Here is an 18,071-nt window from a genome sequence, read left to right as displayed (position 1 = left end):
CTTAGTCAAATGACTGACAATAAAGATCTCCCAATTTCATTCGCTTCTAGAACACTCAATCCCGCTGAACAAAATCTTTCTACTATTGAAAAAGAAATGTTGGCAATAACTTGGGCAGTGAAACATTTGTATGGAAGAAAATTCACCCTAAGAACAGATCACAAGCCACTCCAATGGCTTCATTCTCTAAAAGAACCAAATGCTAAATTAATGAGATGGAATTGTTAATGGAAGAGTATGATTACACCGTAGAATTCTTAAAAGGTCGCTCAAATTGTGTTGCTGATTGTCTCTCACGGCCTTTCAATGTAAATATGATGGAAAGTAGTGATGAATTTACAGGTTTTGACGATTCAGAATTATTCCCAGGCTTTCCCGCGGAAAATAATGCGAACAATGCCAACGACAATGTCAATAACAATGATGAGTACGATGACATTGATATCAATGATCTGCTAAGATTCCATAACAATGAAGCTCCTCCGTCGGTAAATGAATATATTGAATGATCTTGATGAACAATTAGGTAACAATTCGATAGTTAATGCAAATATTGATAATATTAATGAAAATTATGTGGAAACTGGCAACGAAAACCTTGTAAATAATACTAATAATGATAATGACAATGACTCACTAATGACACAACATTCTCAAGAAAGTTCAGATGATAGAATAGGTATAATGGACGAAAATAGTATCATAAACACTGAAGCAAACCAAATAGTTATTTCACGAGGTAAGGAAAACCCCAATTCAAAAAGATCTTTAATAAAAACAGAATAATTTTCAAATACAGAGACGCACGTGACATTGGAACAACGTAGAAGAAATACGAGAGTATTTGAAACCTGACTCTGTGTACGGTATAGTATTTTCAAATGAAAGTCCATTGTTTGAAGCTCTAAAAACAGAATTCTAAGTTCATGACTATGAAATTGTCAAAAAAGTTCCCAACATAAAATTCCGAATCTACAAAAGAATACGCCGACATAACTGATGTAGATGAACAAACAATGATAATGACAGATGTAAAATTACCGTTTACTTCAGTTACCACATATGCACAAAAATTAAGTCATGTACCAAATAAAATTCATACTACACTTATCGATTTGAAAGATGTTAGTGAACTTGATGATATTGAACCTAGAGATTTTGATTTTATAAATTTTGAAGATTCTTTCGTCCTTAAGACACGCCACATTGTAATTTTTGTTTTAAGTACATTTATACTTCTTGTAATTTTGATAATCGTTTATTACAAATTTAAGAAGCCAACCAGTGTACTGAATTACCGAATTGATACACAAGTACCAATATCATCAACCCCTACCATAAGCTATATTGTACCACCTAGAAATTAGATCTAAGTTAGTAAACTTTAATTTGTAACTTCATTTTAATTTTTGTAATTTTTGAGTGTCCCAAATTTTTTTCGGGACGAAAAACTTAAGGATGGAGGAATTATGTAAACCTAAACAATTGATGTGCTGACTACTATTTTTGTCAGTACCGCTTAGTGTCGCTCTCAGTGCGCTCATTTTAGTTAGTCTACTTCAGCCACTTGATGTGTTAACATGTATTTTTTGCAAATAAAATTTATTTTTAAAAGTTGAGTTTTAATGAACGTGAACGTGTTATATATATATATATATATATATATATATATATATATATTATATATATATATATATATATATATATAATATATATAAACTATAAATCTGTACCTAGTATTTGATATACCAGTAATGTTTGCACATGTGTTATAGACTGATAATATATTTATGCCTAAAAAAAATATACTATTCTATTTCTGAATTCCAATTCGGTTGATATAATTTAGAATGTTATCTACGATATTTTGAGATCTAAAATATTTCTTTTTACAATAGGCCTACAGTAAAGTAACTAATATTACTAAATTTATGTAATGTAAAGAACTCTTACTCAGGGCAGACTTCAACGACAATCGACGGCCCCAGTCGGAATGCATTTGACTGCCCCATACCATTTTTAATATTGTAAGATCAAGTATTGTTCAATTATTCAATATATATTGAATTGAATGAACGAGCTGTAGTACGAGGAGATGTGATCATTCAGTCAAAAGTTATAAGTGATTAAAGTTTTGATCCTGGACGTATCCTTATGTGTGCCCCCCACTAGGAAATACTGAATCTAAGGAGTGATTCTCATAGAACATAACTCTCGTAAGGATATCAGCCGAAATATTTTTCTTTTTTGTTAGGAAGGCCATGAAAAGGTATTATAATGAAAATTTGAATTTGGCTGTAGGACATTATTTTCTATTTTTGGGTGTATTCCCCCTCCCACCTCTTCTAAATTCAAAAACAGGTACCTAAGGAATTCTGTTCAGAATTAATATTGTTAATTCACGTGATGTGTGGCTTCTATCATTACTAGAAAAAGATCCTAGTTGTATAGGGTGGAAGTGGTAGGTTTGAATAATTTTGAAACCCCTTAAAAATACCCCTTTTTGAAACTCTTAGATCCGGAATCAAAAATCGTAGAGTCCTGCGCGACCACTCAATTTATTGGAAATTTTATTATCTTCAATATTTTAGAGAATGCTTTTACTCGAAAAGTTAAAGGTTCTCAAGATTAAATGGAAAACTTGAAAAAAATCCGAAATTTTGGGGCTTTTTGGGAGTTTTGGGGGTGAAGCCGCCCTCTGGCATATCAGCAAATTTCAGATTAGAATTTAGCGCCCCAAAATACATATAGAACCGTCGCGAAAAGTTCTTTCTGGCTGTTTCCTGAAAAACGACCATTTGACTGGACTATTATACAAAACAGAAAAAAGTAATGAAGTATTATAATAATTACTTGATTACTGTGTGGTAAATAGGGTGTAAATTTGAAAGATTGAAATTGGTTTCATTTGATATTTTTTACAAATTTTTGACAAGAGAAGTTTTTTCTTCTGTCAAATTCACTAGAGTTTGCGATGTTGTTTATAATCGCATTTCCATTTCAGACAAATTAATATCATCATGAAACGCATTCGAAATTAAAATAATTATTAGATTAATATTTATATTACAATTCAACTTATCATTGTGCTTTTAAGAAAATTAGGTTGCAACAGCAAGGAAACTCAAACACAGGACCATTAAAAATTCAAATTAAGCAAAGGTATTTAGAATAGTGGATGATGAAGTTGTAATTTATTTTTGTCAAAGTTACCTTCAAACTCATAAGCTTAAAATTACTAAAATTCCTGCATACAAAATATTATCAATTGTGCTTATGCTTCATATTGAGTTACACTTAGCAAAATATAACATTGTAAAGGTGGGAAAAATTAACTACATTAGGATATCTCTATTTAATACTTTGATTTTTTAACCATGGTTCAAAATGTTGACATAAAATATAAAAAAAATCATGCCCCCCCCCCCAAAAATGTTGATGGCGCAAATTGCGCCATGCCCCCCCCTTGTGGGCACCCCTGATAAGCACTATCAACTGGCATGAGTCTCATTTCTGGGAAAATTCCATGAGCTCCGTAATAATCTTGAGAAAAATGGCGGATAGTGACTAAAAAACCATGTTTTTCACGGTTTTCTCGAAAACGGCTCTAACGATTTTCTTCAAATTTATACCATGGATAGCTATTCATAAGCCCTATCAAATGACATGAGTTTTTTTCTGGGAAAATTGCAGGAGCTCCTTAATATTCTTGAGAAAAATGGCGGATAATTGCAAAAAACCATGTTTTTCACGATTTTCTCAAAAATAACTTGACCGATTTTTTTTCAAATTCATACCCTGTATTTATCAGTTCTATCAACTGGCATAAGTCTCCTTTTTGGGAAACCAAAGGAGGGTCCACCCCATCCTTGGGAAATGGACTTAGTAACCTCTTCTCGTGCATGAGGTAGGTAGGTAGCACAGTTCATAAAAAGAACACATAGTCGAGATATTTCATCTGTAGAACAACTGTTTTGACGACTTTAAAAAAATGACGACTGAAAAAAATAATCGAATTTTACAATTCACACAAAGAAAAAGTACTCTGAAAACAATTATATATACACATATACTGACAGAAGTCTGATCGTAGTTTCAAATATGAGCAAGGAAAGTTGTGTGAGTGTACCACACCAGATTTTTACAAATAGTTTATGAAATGAAACCAGTTTATGCTTCTAGAATTGAATAAAGTATTCTGCAATAATATACTATCATTTTATTTGGATGATTGAAATACAGATAAGATATATCATAAACTATTCAAATTCGATTTTCAGAGTAGGATAGAACTTCTAACCTAAACTTCGACAACAAGCATTGTTGACGTTGACATTCAAATTGGCCAAATTTCAAGTGTGCTAAAACAGCTGATCGAAAAACTTTTCATTATTTGTGTTTATTAGTCAATAATTAAAACATTTATAATAATATCATATTATTGTAATTTGAAAGAATAAAAAAGTATAAACTCAACCTCCCACATAATTTAACATAATCTTTTAGGTTATTTAGACAAATCAGAAAAAAAAATAATTGGACAATTTCCTGATATTCAGATTACCTCAGATTTGTTAGAGCTATGACCTTCCACTTTTGCTTTCGGAAGTGCTTAATGAACAATATTATTTTCATATATATTGTTTATTTTTCTGTGTGCGAAAAATAGCGTTCGCACCATGGCAAAAATGTTTTTCGGCTCTCAATCTTTTCTAGTCCTCGGCCTCCGGCCTCAGACTTGAAAACCGATTTCGAGCCGGAAAAGTCTCATTTTCCGCCCTAGGTGCGAAATATACTATTTTGCCCAGATACATTTTCTGTACCCCCACTAGAACTGGACAAACCCCTAGGAAATGCTTTATGTCCTCTCTCTGTCTCAAACTACACATAGAGCATTGCCGTTGTGCCTCTTCCCTCCCACTACCAAAGTTCAAATTTAGCAGCGCGCCACGTGCCTTGAGTATGCAGCCCATCATCTTTTTATCAACATTCAGCTTCAGATAGTTTCTTCCTTTTTCCTTGTCCAGTAGAATATATAGGCTATGAAATTGCGCAAAAGTTGCTCTTTGTAAGCTAGACATAACATTTTCCTCTTTCATTCTCTCACACAACAATTCGAGCTCTCGTTTCCATTCATTCCTGTCTATCACACGTCCCGCCAACCTACATCCATATTTCTCATCCCAACGTATCCATTCCTTAAACCAAGATGTCCTATTCTCTATTATTTTCTCCGCTAGCTTTCTAGGCAGTCTATTACGTACCATATTCAATGCCTTGAACGTATATTCAACATGCATTCTTAAAACATTTAGATATGCTGGTTCCATGTCGAGCTCCAACTGCAATATATAGTTGGGTGTGGATCTTGGCAATGATAACATCTTCTTAACGAAAAATCTAGGTAATGATTCGAGTATGTCGCAATACTTGTATCCCCATACTTGTGCTCTATAGACCGCCACCGCCTTCATTACTGCTTCATACACCTTCCATTTCGCTTCTATTCCAATTTCATTTCTCGCTATGAAACTTCTCCAGACCCCAGTAATTGCAAACTTAGCCACAGATACGCGTTCTTTCAGCAAATGGGCGTGAGCACAACGCCCAAGTACTTATACCTATTAACCACTTCAATTCTATTCTCATTCAAAAACCATTTCTCATAGCTAGCCAAGCGACCTCCTCTTCTGAAAACCATAATCTTAGACTTATCAGTATTGATCTCCAAACCCAATCTGTCGCAGTATTCGCTCAAATTATCTATCATGCGTTGTAAAGCTTTTGGCATTGTGGCAAACAAGACAAGGTCGTCGGCGTACCTTCACATTAAGTTCGTCTATCCAAACTCCCTCAACCATGTTTTCACATAAATCATTCACAAACAGAGAAAATAGAATTGGTGATAAGATACATGCTTGCTTTAAGCCGTTTAATGTCTCAAAATAGCTGGTCATCTTCGTACCACACCATATGCTAGCTTTGGTAGACTTGTACAATTGGTGGATTATTTTGATGAACTGATTGGATAGCCCTAAATCGTACAGTTTATGGATGAGTGCATTTCTATCAACTTTATCGAATGCGGCTCTCAAATCTTTAATATATATATAATTATTATAAATAGCAATATTGTGCTTCATTATTATTTGTTTGATTCAAATTTGATAAAACTTAAATATTTGGACATTAATGTGACATTATGTAAAAATTGTTAGATAGAAGAAGTTGTGGGAATTTTCCTGTAACTTCTTTTCTGAATATTGTAATTGTTTGATTCATCCATAATTGAGGAGATAAAAAATAAATATAGTTTATCACTATTAAATAATAAATGAATAGATCACGCTCTCTTCGAGTTCGCCTTCAATCAGTTGATGGCTCAAAGAATTATATTCATGTTTTGAATGTTATTTGAATAATAATTATTATTACAATATAGAATAGAAAAAACTAAACTTACTAAATTTATATGATGCCTGCCTATAAAACCGGCTCTGCTCTTACTCACCTATTCAGATTCTGATGGAATTTCACAATAAGTCCCATATCTTTACGAAGGTTTTCTTCTCTATCAACTCCATCCCGCCTGAAAAATATCAATTTATTAGATTTACAATAGGTTATTAGTCATTTACAACATTGAATACTTGATGATTAATTCAACAACTCTTCAAGTCAGGCCGAATGAGCATGTCTTTATGGTACAACAAAGTAAAAAATTGTTTAAAAAGCACGAGAAAGCAAAAACATTTCATAGAAATGTTGATAGGGAAAAAGAAATAGGTTAGATAAATCCTCCACATTGATACATCATAATAATACTTTTCCAGTTTTGAGGTCAAATTGACACATAAATAATAATTTAAATAGAAAGTTGAGGAAAGTTCTTCAAAATTTAGGAACAGAAAAGTTTTGGGCTAGCACCTGTTTTTTTTTCATTTTGATATTGCAATATTTCATCCAATGAATAAATAAATAAATAATTAATTATTGAGCAATGATTAAAGTTAAAATTCAAAGTATAGTCCAACGCACACCGATGCGAAACGCGTAACATTGACGGTAGCGGGAGAATATTCAGCTGTGGTTGAAATTATCTCGCTGCCGACGCCGTCATGCGATTCTCACCGGTGTGCACACGGCCATATTAATTTAGGAAATCATCGTTGATTATATAGTTAGAAGTACACATTGACACACAAAAAAAGGACACAACATCTTTATAAATAAAAATCGAGCCTCAAATTTTGACATTCAATAACTTTTTTATGTGTGCACCGAGTTTGATGATTTTTGTTTAGTTGTGTTTGTTATATTCAGGAGCAGGTTTATGACCTATCTAATTTATGATCAGACTTCGGGACTCTTTCCTACGGTCCTTTAAAGTTTACATGTAATCCTTATGGAAGAAGATTTGTGAGCTGGTCACACACAGAAATAAAAATCAGCTGTTATAACCATTGCGTCATCCAAAAGCCGTCGGTAGATCTATTTTTTTCTTTCTACTGGGCGGTGTGAATAAAAACTAGTACGACGAGTATTTACTTACAAGTAAAGTGTAACGAGTATTCAAATTCCAAGTAAACCGATGTGAATAAAGCGTCGAGTTTACTTGTGACCATGTACTCGCCAACCCAAGGGTTTGCTAGCAAGTATTTACTCGCGAGACAACTGAATTCACAAGGAAGGCAAGTAAATACTTGTAGCGCCACACAGACTACTACGCATCATTTCCTGTTGTGACTTGTTCTGTTTTTGTCGCTAAACGCCGATTGCACGTGAGTGCAATCTATAGCACTAATGACAGTCGGAATGCGAAATTTTGAAGCCCAATCTGCCTTGGCCTGATCCAAATCTTCCTTCAATAGTGCGTGGAAATTTAATCCAATCTTCAGACTTCGACACTATTTTATCCAATACACTTGAAAATGTTCTGCTGACGGTACTTCTTTCAACCCCCATGTCGTTGGCAACACCACTTTGGAATCCTGGATCACTAAGGGATCTCAGAAAAATTTCCATCTTTTTCCTTGCAGTTAATCCTCCACCACTTGTATCAGTGTTTTCATCAAGAAAGTGCAAAGTGAGAAAATCTACATTTTCGCTCTCAAACCGTTATAGTCCCTTAGATAGATCGGGACTTATATCATGCCGGTCTCTATAACGTTTCATACCATGCAGGTTCATAAATGCAGCCATCTCTCGTGTACAAGTACGACTGCAAGTCTGGGGTCGGGTTGACTTGCGAATAGACAAGTATTTACTTACTACACAAGTATTTACTTGAGTTTATTCACACCAAAATTGGCATTTTTAGGGGGTTTACCAGCCTCTCAAGTATTTACTCGAGAGTAAGAGTAAATACTTGTTTTATTCACTTCAATTTTGGCGTTTACTTGTCATTCAAGTATTTCATGTCCTACTCGTTTTTATTCACACCGCCCTGATTCACAAAATTTTAATTCTAATAATAATGCCGCAGTGCAAACGACGTCCAAACTTGGGTCGTAGAGCTCGAAATGCTGTAAATTTAGAATATGCACGGCAAAATCAGCAGCAAGGAGATATGCCATTCAATTTCCCAGCAAGCTGCATTCAACTGGTTTGGCAGTTTCCATCGACTGCAGCTGTCAAGCAGAATGAAAGTGATAATAAAAACAAGTATCATTCGGACGTACTTTCAGTTATTGAAGACAAATCTGCTTCCGACGCACATAAACATTGCTCTCGGACATTGAATAATGATCTTGACACAGGGGACTTTCCATCTCATCCTTCTTCCTTCCCTGCTTTACCTAACTCTATTGCAAATGAGGAAAATCTGAATGAAACTGACCTCAATACGTGTGATGGTTTTAAGGAAGTTAATGATAAACGTAAGCGGAAAAATTATGCAAAAGCGGTTGGTTCGTCAACTAAACCAACTAAATTGTTGCAGGATGGCAAAGAAACGAAAACTAAGCGCATGAATATCGACAAAGGACTTCGTAATGTTGTGATTGGTGCTGGAAGTGACAGTACTATCTTGACTGGAACTTAGAGGGCCTGGTTTCATCTGGGTAGAATACAGAGTGGAACAACTGTTGATGCAATCAAGGAATTTGTGCAGAACACTTTTGCTGATACAAACTGTGTTGTTGAAAAATTGGAGACAAAAGGTTCAAGTGAAAGCTTCAAGATTGGTATTGACTTTGAAAAGAGGAAATCTTTCCTGGATTGTGAACTATGGCCTCGAAATGTAACAATTGAACGTTTTTTATTCAGGAGAACCTTAGGGCAGCTAATGACATAGCTTCTGACCCAATTATGAACACAAGTACCAGTAAAGGCCCTGTGGCATATGAGATTAATTTCAAAATTCTCTTTAGCAATGTGCAGTGTCTCAATTTAACAAAGAAACTTGATATTGAATTGACAATATGTGGGGTTAATTACAAGATATTATGCCTTGTGGAGCACTGGCTATGTGATGATCAACTGAAAATGCTAAATTTTGATGACTATCTACTGGTTAGCTCTTTCAGTCGAATCACCCATATACATGGAGGAGTAGCAATCTTTGTGTCCAAGGATGTACTTGGCCAAAATAAAGCAAGGAAATTGGATTTGAATATCTATCACCATTGTAAGGAGCTTGATTTTGAGTTTGCTTGTATTACATTGTTGGAGCCCAAGATAATAATTGTAAATGTGTACCGTTCACCCAATGGTGACCCAAATTATGTCATGAAACATCTGGAACAAGTTATTCTCCACCTAGTGAAGAAAATGCCAAATCATCATATTGTTATAGGTGGTGATTTTAATTTCAATTTTCTTGATGATGCATCCACAAATACTGCAACTTTTGTTAATCGAATGAGGTCCCTGAATTTGTACTGCACTGTGAGACAACCCACAAGAAATTATGGTGCGCCCAATAGCTAAGAGTCAGTTCAACCACTTCTCACACCTCCTGTCACTGGTGAACTGGAATGAAATAGTAACACCTGGCCCTGCAGAGGAAAATTTCAACAAATTCTTCAGTCGATTCAAGTATCTCTTTGACAACGTTTTCCCTGTCAAAATACAAAAACCCAACCATAGAAATAAGCCCTGTTGGATGAACCAATTGGTTGTACTCAAGAACTGGGTCATTGTGGCCTATGATCGGTACAGAAATCTCAAGAAAAATGATGCCAAGCAAATGTACTTAATGCTCAAGAAAGATTACAAAGGAAAACTTCTAAGAGCTAAACAAAATGCAAGTGTACAGCATATAAACTCTTCACAAAATAAGTGCTCAGGTGCATGGAGAGTCATAAGAAGAGGAATAGGGACTCCAGGAAGAACCACGAGGATCAAGCCAGACGTTTTTAACTCCTACTTTGTGGACTCAGTTAAGGCAGTTCGTGATTCTATAGGCACTCCAGAAGTATCAGCCCTGCAGTTTCTGAATGCTGTGCCCAAGCCTGAGACAGCTTTCTCACTTCGACCAGTTTCATGTGAGGAGGTGTTGGAAATTGTTGGTGAATTGAAGAGTTCAAATAGTAGAGACTTTTTTGGCATGTAAGTGAATCTGATCAAGAGTGTCATTATGCAAATCCTTATACCCCTGACCTCCTGCCTGAATGCATGCATCACAGTGGGTGTCTTCCCTACTGTTCTGAAGATCGCTAAGACCATTCCAGTGCATAAGAAGGGATCATTCGATATGCCTGGTAATTTCAGGCCTATCTCTATCCTGCCAGTCTTCTCAAAAATCCTAGAATCCATAATAAAGAAGCAGTTATGCTGGTACTTCGAGAGCACTGGTTTGTTTGTAGATGCTCAGATTGGTTTTAGAGTTGGCAGAACTACAGCCCAGGCAGTTGGAAGGCTGGTAACCACCATTCATTCCTGGAATGCACCCATGCATTCCTCGTGAAAACCCCTCTTTATTCAATAAGAGAGTTTTTCAATATCCCGGATGTTACCATCAAAGAATTTTATACATGAACTTTATGGGATACTGTAAGAAGCACCTGGATGCAAAATGCCGCATCGCGCCTCCTAAGGTGTGCATCCAGCTAAAGTTAGTCATGAGATGCATTAACTACTGTATTTGGCGGTACGAAGTTCGCCGGGCCAGCTAGTTTTTAAATAGTTTTCCACTTTACAAAGCATTAACGGATATGCTTTAAGAAGCTCCAAAATCTTATTTTGATCAAATTGAGTTGAGGAGTTGACCAGTTGCTACTCTTGAGCCCTTTTTCCAATAAAGTACTGCTTTACTGAAATAGAATACTTTGCTTTACTTTATCCATCTGCAAAAAAAATACAGTTTTTAATACCGTTGGTTTTAATGGAGGTGTTCACACATTGACTTTCTGCAAATGAAAGAACACTACCTTCCATGAGAACCAATAGTATCTACTTTTAGCTCAACAGTGCAAAAATTAATATTTTTTTCAACCCTGCCCTGCACCAATTGCGAGGGAAAGAGCATTATGATGAGCTTTTGTGCCAGAACAACCACAATGTGGAAATAGAGGAGCAGGAGCAAGTGATGAATGATGAAATGGATGAAGAAAGAGCATCACAACAAGAGGTTGATACTGCATTGAAGAAGATGAAAAATAAAAAACCACCAGGTGAGGATGAATTGGTAGATGAATTCGTCAAAGCCAAAGGGCCAGATTTAATACAGAGAAAGGTTGACCTGATAGGACAAATCTGGGATAATAAGAGAATGCCAGACCAATGGAACACAGGAATGATTTGTCCAATAAACAAGAGGGTGATGTATTGAATTGTGAAAACTATAGGGGACTTACTGAACGTAGCAAGATTGCATCAAGTGTTATTCATGCCAGAATATGAGTATCTAAGTTTGTTATAAGTTAGTATCTCAGAGTATCTAAGTTTGCAGACACAGTAATAGTGCAATATCAGATTGGATTCAGGCCTAGCAAGGGGACCATGGACCGAATCTTTGTAATACGGGAGATAATGGAAAAGTTCTATCATTCATTGATTATAAAACAGCTTTTGTTAGAGTGAATATGAGTGAGCTCCTGAGAGGTGTGTACAGCATTGGCATGTTCCCAGAGTTGATTAAACTTGTTTCTATGAAATTGCGGGATACCAGAGCCAAAAGTGAAAATTGGAAGTAGAGTGAGTGAGCCATTCGTTTCAGGAGTGAAGCATTGTTCACTGTTCTTTTAAATTTGACCCTTCACAATGCTGTCAAGAAAATTTACCAGAACGGTACAATATTCTGGAAATCCACTCAAATACGCACATATGTAGATGACATTGTCATCATAACTCGTAATCTGGAGACCTTGAAAACCATGTATAGACAGTTGGAAGAAGAGTCAGCTTTGATGAGACTCAAGGTAAATGAGGAAAAAACAGAATACATGATGATGTCTTCAGATGCAGCATAACAAGTAAGACTGGTGAATCTGGTCATTTATGAAAAGATTTTCAAGTTGTTGAAATGTTTTAGATATTTGGAAACAACATTTACAAACTCCAACAGCCTGACAGAATGTACAGACAAAATCTGTTAAGCTCTCTATTTTTCATGCGTTTTGTAAGTAATTGAGGATTATTTTTTCAAGGTTGAGTTAGTCTATTATAGACTTATTCTACATCTTTCTCTTCGAGATTGAATTTTCTACAAGTTCTGTGAGAAAATATTTTGTGTTTATTGTACATTTAACATAGTAAATCTGCTTCAAACCTTAAAGGAACTTGTTTTTCGGGACCAAGTTTCGCGTATTTCGTCATATATATTTCAAAAATTACTGTAGCTAACGGTCTGGAAACGATTTTATTTATTTTCTCATTTAATTTCACATAAAGTACGCTGAATTTAACACCTTAATTAACAGCCAACAAATACCCGTAGGGCAGGGGAACTGAAATTCAGACGAAATCTTTCACTCTGTATAACTTGGTAACCAAGCATTTTCGGACCTATGTTGATTAGAACTTTTTTCTTCTTTTGATGTGAGGAATCACCCCCTGGCTTATGGGCACCTTTTTCAGAACACCCTGCATAATTATACACAATATAATAATAAATAATATATAATTATAATTACATTCATTTTATATAATTTATACGGGGTCATATTGACCGCGCGAGTATAATAATGATACTAAATTCGCACGAGTAATGTAGGGTTCATTATTTATTTAATAAACTATTACAATAATGAAAAAATAAAATGAGACAGTAGACGATAATAGAATTGAAACAGAATGAATTTAGTAAAACAACTAATGATCTAAAAATCTTACCAAAAAAATTTGCGACAAGACTCAATCCTCATATCTTCCTCCATGCTTTCAACATGGCCATCAGAAAGTTCTTTCTCTCTCAATCTCATCCTCTTTAGATAATCATCAATAGTAAACCCAGGATAATCCTTCTCAATCTCGTTCAGCAGTATATAAATGGTCTCAAAATCCGTCATAATCTTCTTAACACACAACCATAGCAAAGCATAGCCGCTGAATGCTTCCAAGGCTAAGAATAACATCAGAAAACTTTGCAGAGCAAAAATGTAGAGGAAAAAAGAGATCTGATCAAAATCTGAAGGGTTATAGGTGACGAGAGGGGTGGGAAACCCTCTAGATTTGTCCTCTAGGGTTGTACCAAGTAGTTCCGAAAATATATACCTCACAACAAACCCCATATACGCCACATGTATGAATACAGTTATAGTGTCACTGGCTGATTCCAAATCTTTTCGTTTCTCGTCGTACAGGGGTCTAATTCTCCCCCATTTAGATCCCCCCTCGTCAAGTTGTTGACGGTCTACGAAAAACTGCTCTTCAATGAGTTTTGTCAAGCGAATGCTCTCCTCTGGATTCAGGACTCGTTTAATAGTGCAAGAGAATAAGGCGATGACTGTTAGGATGTCTTTCAGGGCTAGGAAACATTTTTCGAGGTTGTTGGTTTGTTTGAGGAAAACCATTGCAAGGTTGGCGAGTACGAGACATGTGGTGATCAGGCCCAAAATGAAGGGAAGAGAGCTGCCTGTGTCGTAGCGCAACAGAGATAAGTACTTGCGGATCAGTTCTGTGCTTTTCAACCATATCTGTAACGAATACAACAACTATTAATAGGATAATACTACAATATTACACATAATATAACTATGCAAGGACTAAGAAATAAGAATGAATAAATAAAGTAAGGTATTTGAAATATGGAATAAAAACAAACTAGTGAATGTTGAACAGATTTTTGGGTGAACCTGTTACTACTCTCACAATCATTGACTTGATTTAATAATATTAATTTATTTGTATAATCAAGTCATCAGCTACTACTTTTAGATGTGATTTTTAGAGGCACTTCTCTTATCACTTCTTTTAGACTCCACTTCTTGGAGACTTCATCGTAATTTGTATTTCCAATTAATTGAATTAATGGATTATTATTAAAACACATTCCTGTCACATCGAAATGACATTCTAACATCGCTATCACATAAAAATACAATAATTAATTCCTTGCATTCTAGAGATTCAATTAATATTAATTAATTGAAAAAACATCTTATCTTTAAAAAAATCCTATCCAAGATGTTGTGAATAAATAAATATACAATCAAATTTCACTTTTACACCAATATTCAAACACCAGTATTGTTTAGTAAAATACGAGCACGTTTTATGTTAATGGCCTCATATTTATCGTACCTTGAGGCTTAGGCACCATTGAAGTATTTGGGAGAAAATTACACATTTACTTGGTATAAATAAACTAGACTCGTTTCCAAGCATTGTAATACTCCAAAATCGAGACGCTAGGGTGGAGATGCCTTGGAACGCGGATTTATAAAAAATGTGATTACTGGTGTGAGAGTGGAATTAGATTCAGCTTGAGATAGATTTTTTGTCAGAAATGGTAGAGAACTTCAAAGTCCAGAATCGAACTAATAAAAACCTTCAGAATAGAACTCACCATAGTTTTCTGCAGCCTCCAAGTTCTTCTCGAAGAACAATATTATGTTTTTATGTAGAATTCCAATAATTTCAATGATTCAAGACGATCGTTGTTTGAATAACTTGTTACTATTGATTTTTCAGGGAGGAAGAGATTTGAACCCCAAGGTGCTCTAAATAACTTAAAAAAGTTCAAGGACTACTCTGTTGATGATTTCTCCTCAGGATACTTTCTTGATAATAATTTGTAGATTCCTTCACTTACGAAGGAATAAGGATTGTTTGTCTTCTGTCTAAGGAATACTATGTTGTTATTATTTACAATCAGATACCCTGCTAAAATAATTTAATGAGATCTCAACCCTTTCAGGAATAAGAGATGTTTCGTCCTTGGCAGCTTGAGCTCTCAACCTCAAATAAGAGGACTCCCACAAAAGAAATGATATTCCAACTGCCCAAAAATAAAAAACTTATTTTTCTAGCTTTCTTGTAATAATGGCCAATCTTACGTAATAGGGCACAAAAATAATAAGCAGTTACAGTTGGTGATTACTGTCACATCTTTTGACACCAAATTATTACCGAAATAGTGTCAGAAAAAGAGGTTTATGTTATAATTTTAGTTCTATGATTATAGGCTGCAGACGTAATTGTTGCAGACGTAATTTGGAGATGGAACCGTTATTAGAGGGTTATTAGGGAAACTACCCTTTGCAGGAAATAAATAATTGGGATGGTTGAGGGAAATGAGTTTTCCTCAGTTGTTTCACAATCTTGTAGTTCACTTTGAAAGGAAACGACAAGTTTCAATTTACAAGTTTGCTTTGAATAGATAATTTTAAACTGAGTAGCTTCCTACGAAATTCACTGAGTTTCATGTAAAAGTAATAGTTCTAGAGAAGTTTATAACATTTTCAATACTTGAGAAAGATGTCTACTGTTTCAAAAAGCCTACAGCCGTTGTATGTCGCTGTGGAATGTCCGGAATAGTTGAAAAGCTTTCAAGTAATCATTAGAGACTATAGCTGTACTTTCAAGTCTACATGTGCCCTGGGCTAGTGCGAGGATTATTGTAGGGATAATCAAGGATGGACATACAATTCAAGATGAGTTCCGCGCCACCGAGAAGTGTGTTTGAAGCTTATAAGTGTCAGTTGGTGGAGCTGGCATCAAGCGGTCACCTCTCCAACAGAGAGAAAGTCACTTCAATTCTTATCTGAGCTGATATACATGGTGTTGATCGCTGAGATATTCCCCAGTATTTGAAGATGCTGAAATATTGAAAATGTTTTTTTTTTCATTATTATATTGAAATGAACATGTTCTATTCAATAAATACAACAACACGAAAATAACAGCTTAAAGTGGGATGAAGCTAGCTTTTTACTAAAAAAAATGGTCATCTTGCTCTTTATTGAGGCTATTGTTTTGTATGAATATAGAAAGCGGGCTTGATACTAGCTCCAACAATAAGAACTTATGAGCTTCAAATACTCGCAATTGGTTCGGAAGCAACCTGAAATTGTGATATAGTCATTTTGATTCGTAGATCCTTGAATAGTATTAAAAACCAGCTACAATTCATTTGGAATAAACTACCTTTTTAATAAAGAATGTCTATTAAAGAACAATAGTAACAAATATTACCTTGACAATTACATTTTTATTATTTTCCTCACGAAACAATCAAGCTTGCAAGAAAAAATAACTTATTTCCTCATCAATAGTTATAGACATAATATATCATCTTCAATCGTTTTCTAAGAGTTCAACTAAGCTAGTATTTTATAGGTCCAACTAATAATTTGTTACCTGATTAATCTAGGATGAACATAAATATTGGTAAACCATGTTCTCTACCTTCTCTCTTTACTCTGCACTATCATCCTCAATATTTTTCTTATTAATCAACCAATCACTAGAAATTTGTTACTTCATCAAAGATCAATAATCTATGTTTATAGATAATCATCTTCAATAGCTTATCTATGAAACAACGACACAACTACTATTTATCACTTATAATCATAAATGTTTCCCTTCTAAATCCGCTATATATTCATCACTAATAATGATCAATGTTTCCGCGACAAAATCATCTTCAATATCTTGCGACTACTATAGATAACTGACTTAATCAACCCCGCCGTAAATAGCCCCTTCAAACTCTGACTGGTACTCGACAACCACACAATATTCTTTATACTACTCGCCACAATCACATCAACATCGACGTCGAACGAAACCGCCCTTAGGACATCCTCGGTGTCCTGCCGCTTGCCGCCCGCCTGCTTGTTCCAGAAGCGCACAATCGACCGCTGGGGGGTGCGGGGCAGTTGGTTCAAGTGATGCAACCTCGCCACAGGACTCGTATCTTGGCGACAGATCTTGCCCGACACGTCTCCTTGGATATCGATAAACTCGTAAAGTTTGTCTATGATGGGGTGGTAAATCTCCTGGAACCTCTCCACTTGCGCGTCTACAATATTGTTCACTTTGTTCTTGTCCTCCCCAAATATCACGCGAAAATCTCCCGAGTACGACAAGTTGGTCAACGTTTTAAACAACTCTTTCTCCGTGAACACATCTGGTAAAATCAACAAAGCAGTATGCACAGCACTAAACAAGTTCTGTTGCAACGCTTTCTGTAGGATAGGATCCGTAGGCGGCAATAGATCTTGCACCGGTTTGTGCAACCTGCCCGCCAAATACAACTCACTCCAGTCCAACAGATCGGTAACTAAGTTACTCTGTGAAACAACCCCGTATTTGATGGTAACCCCCAAATCTTTGACCGGCACTAACGTGTTGTAATACACCTTCGCTCCAAAGCTATCCTGTATGTTACCCAGAACCTTGCTGCCCAGATACTTCAGTCCCGAGTAATGATGTGGATTCATATCGAGATTTTGTTTGTGGAATTGTACGGTGTCGTTGACGACGAAAACTAGGTCTATCATTGGTTGGCTACTGTATTTTCCTGATTGTTTTATCACTCCCGAGCCATAAGCGAAACAATAGGTCAGTTCTTCGAGGGGAAACAGCGACAAAATGTTCCTGTAGAAAGGTAGAGTATCTGCCACCTTTTTGATAGCCACTGTAGACGCCATTTTGTCCGTTTCCAGATTTAGAATAATTGA

General features: G+C 35.6%; 1 protein-coding gene across 3 annotated transcripts in view; it reads right to left on the bottom strand.

The window, feature by feature from the left end:
- The window catches only part of LOC111044210, a 45,918-nt gene that overhangs the window by 12,891 nt on the left and 14,956 nt on the right, over nt 1-18,071 (bottom strand). For 2 of the 3 annotated variants that reach the window (XM_039434285.1, XM_039434286.1), the window contains exons 3-4: nt 13,276-14,078; nt 6,512-6,589 (exon numbers count right to left, since the gene is read on the bottom strand). In XM_039434285.1, the coding sequence (XP_039290219.1) occupies nt 6,512-6,589; nt 13,276-14,078 (881 nt within the window). Of the gene's footprint in view, nt 1-6,511; nt 6,590-13,275; nt 14,079-16,029; nt 16,203-18,071 lie in introns of those variants that run through there. The other variant, XM_039434289.1, reaches the window with a different exon arrangement.

Source organism: Nilaparvata lugens, chromosome 8 (assembly GCF_014356525.2).
Source record: "Nilaparvata lugens isolate BPH chromosome 8, ASM1435652v1, whole genome shotgun sequence".
NCBI classification, from domain to species: domain Eukaryota; kingdom Metazoa; phylum Arthropoda; class Insecta; order Hemiptera; family Delphacidae; genus Nilaparvata; species Nilaparvata lugens.
The sequence above is the reverse complement of the archived record's forward strand: the minus strand, read 5'-3'. Positions and strand labels throughout refer to the sequence as shown.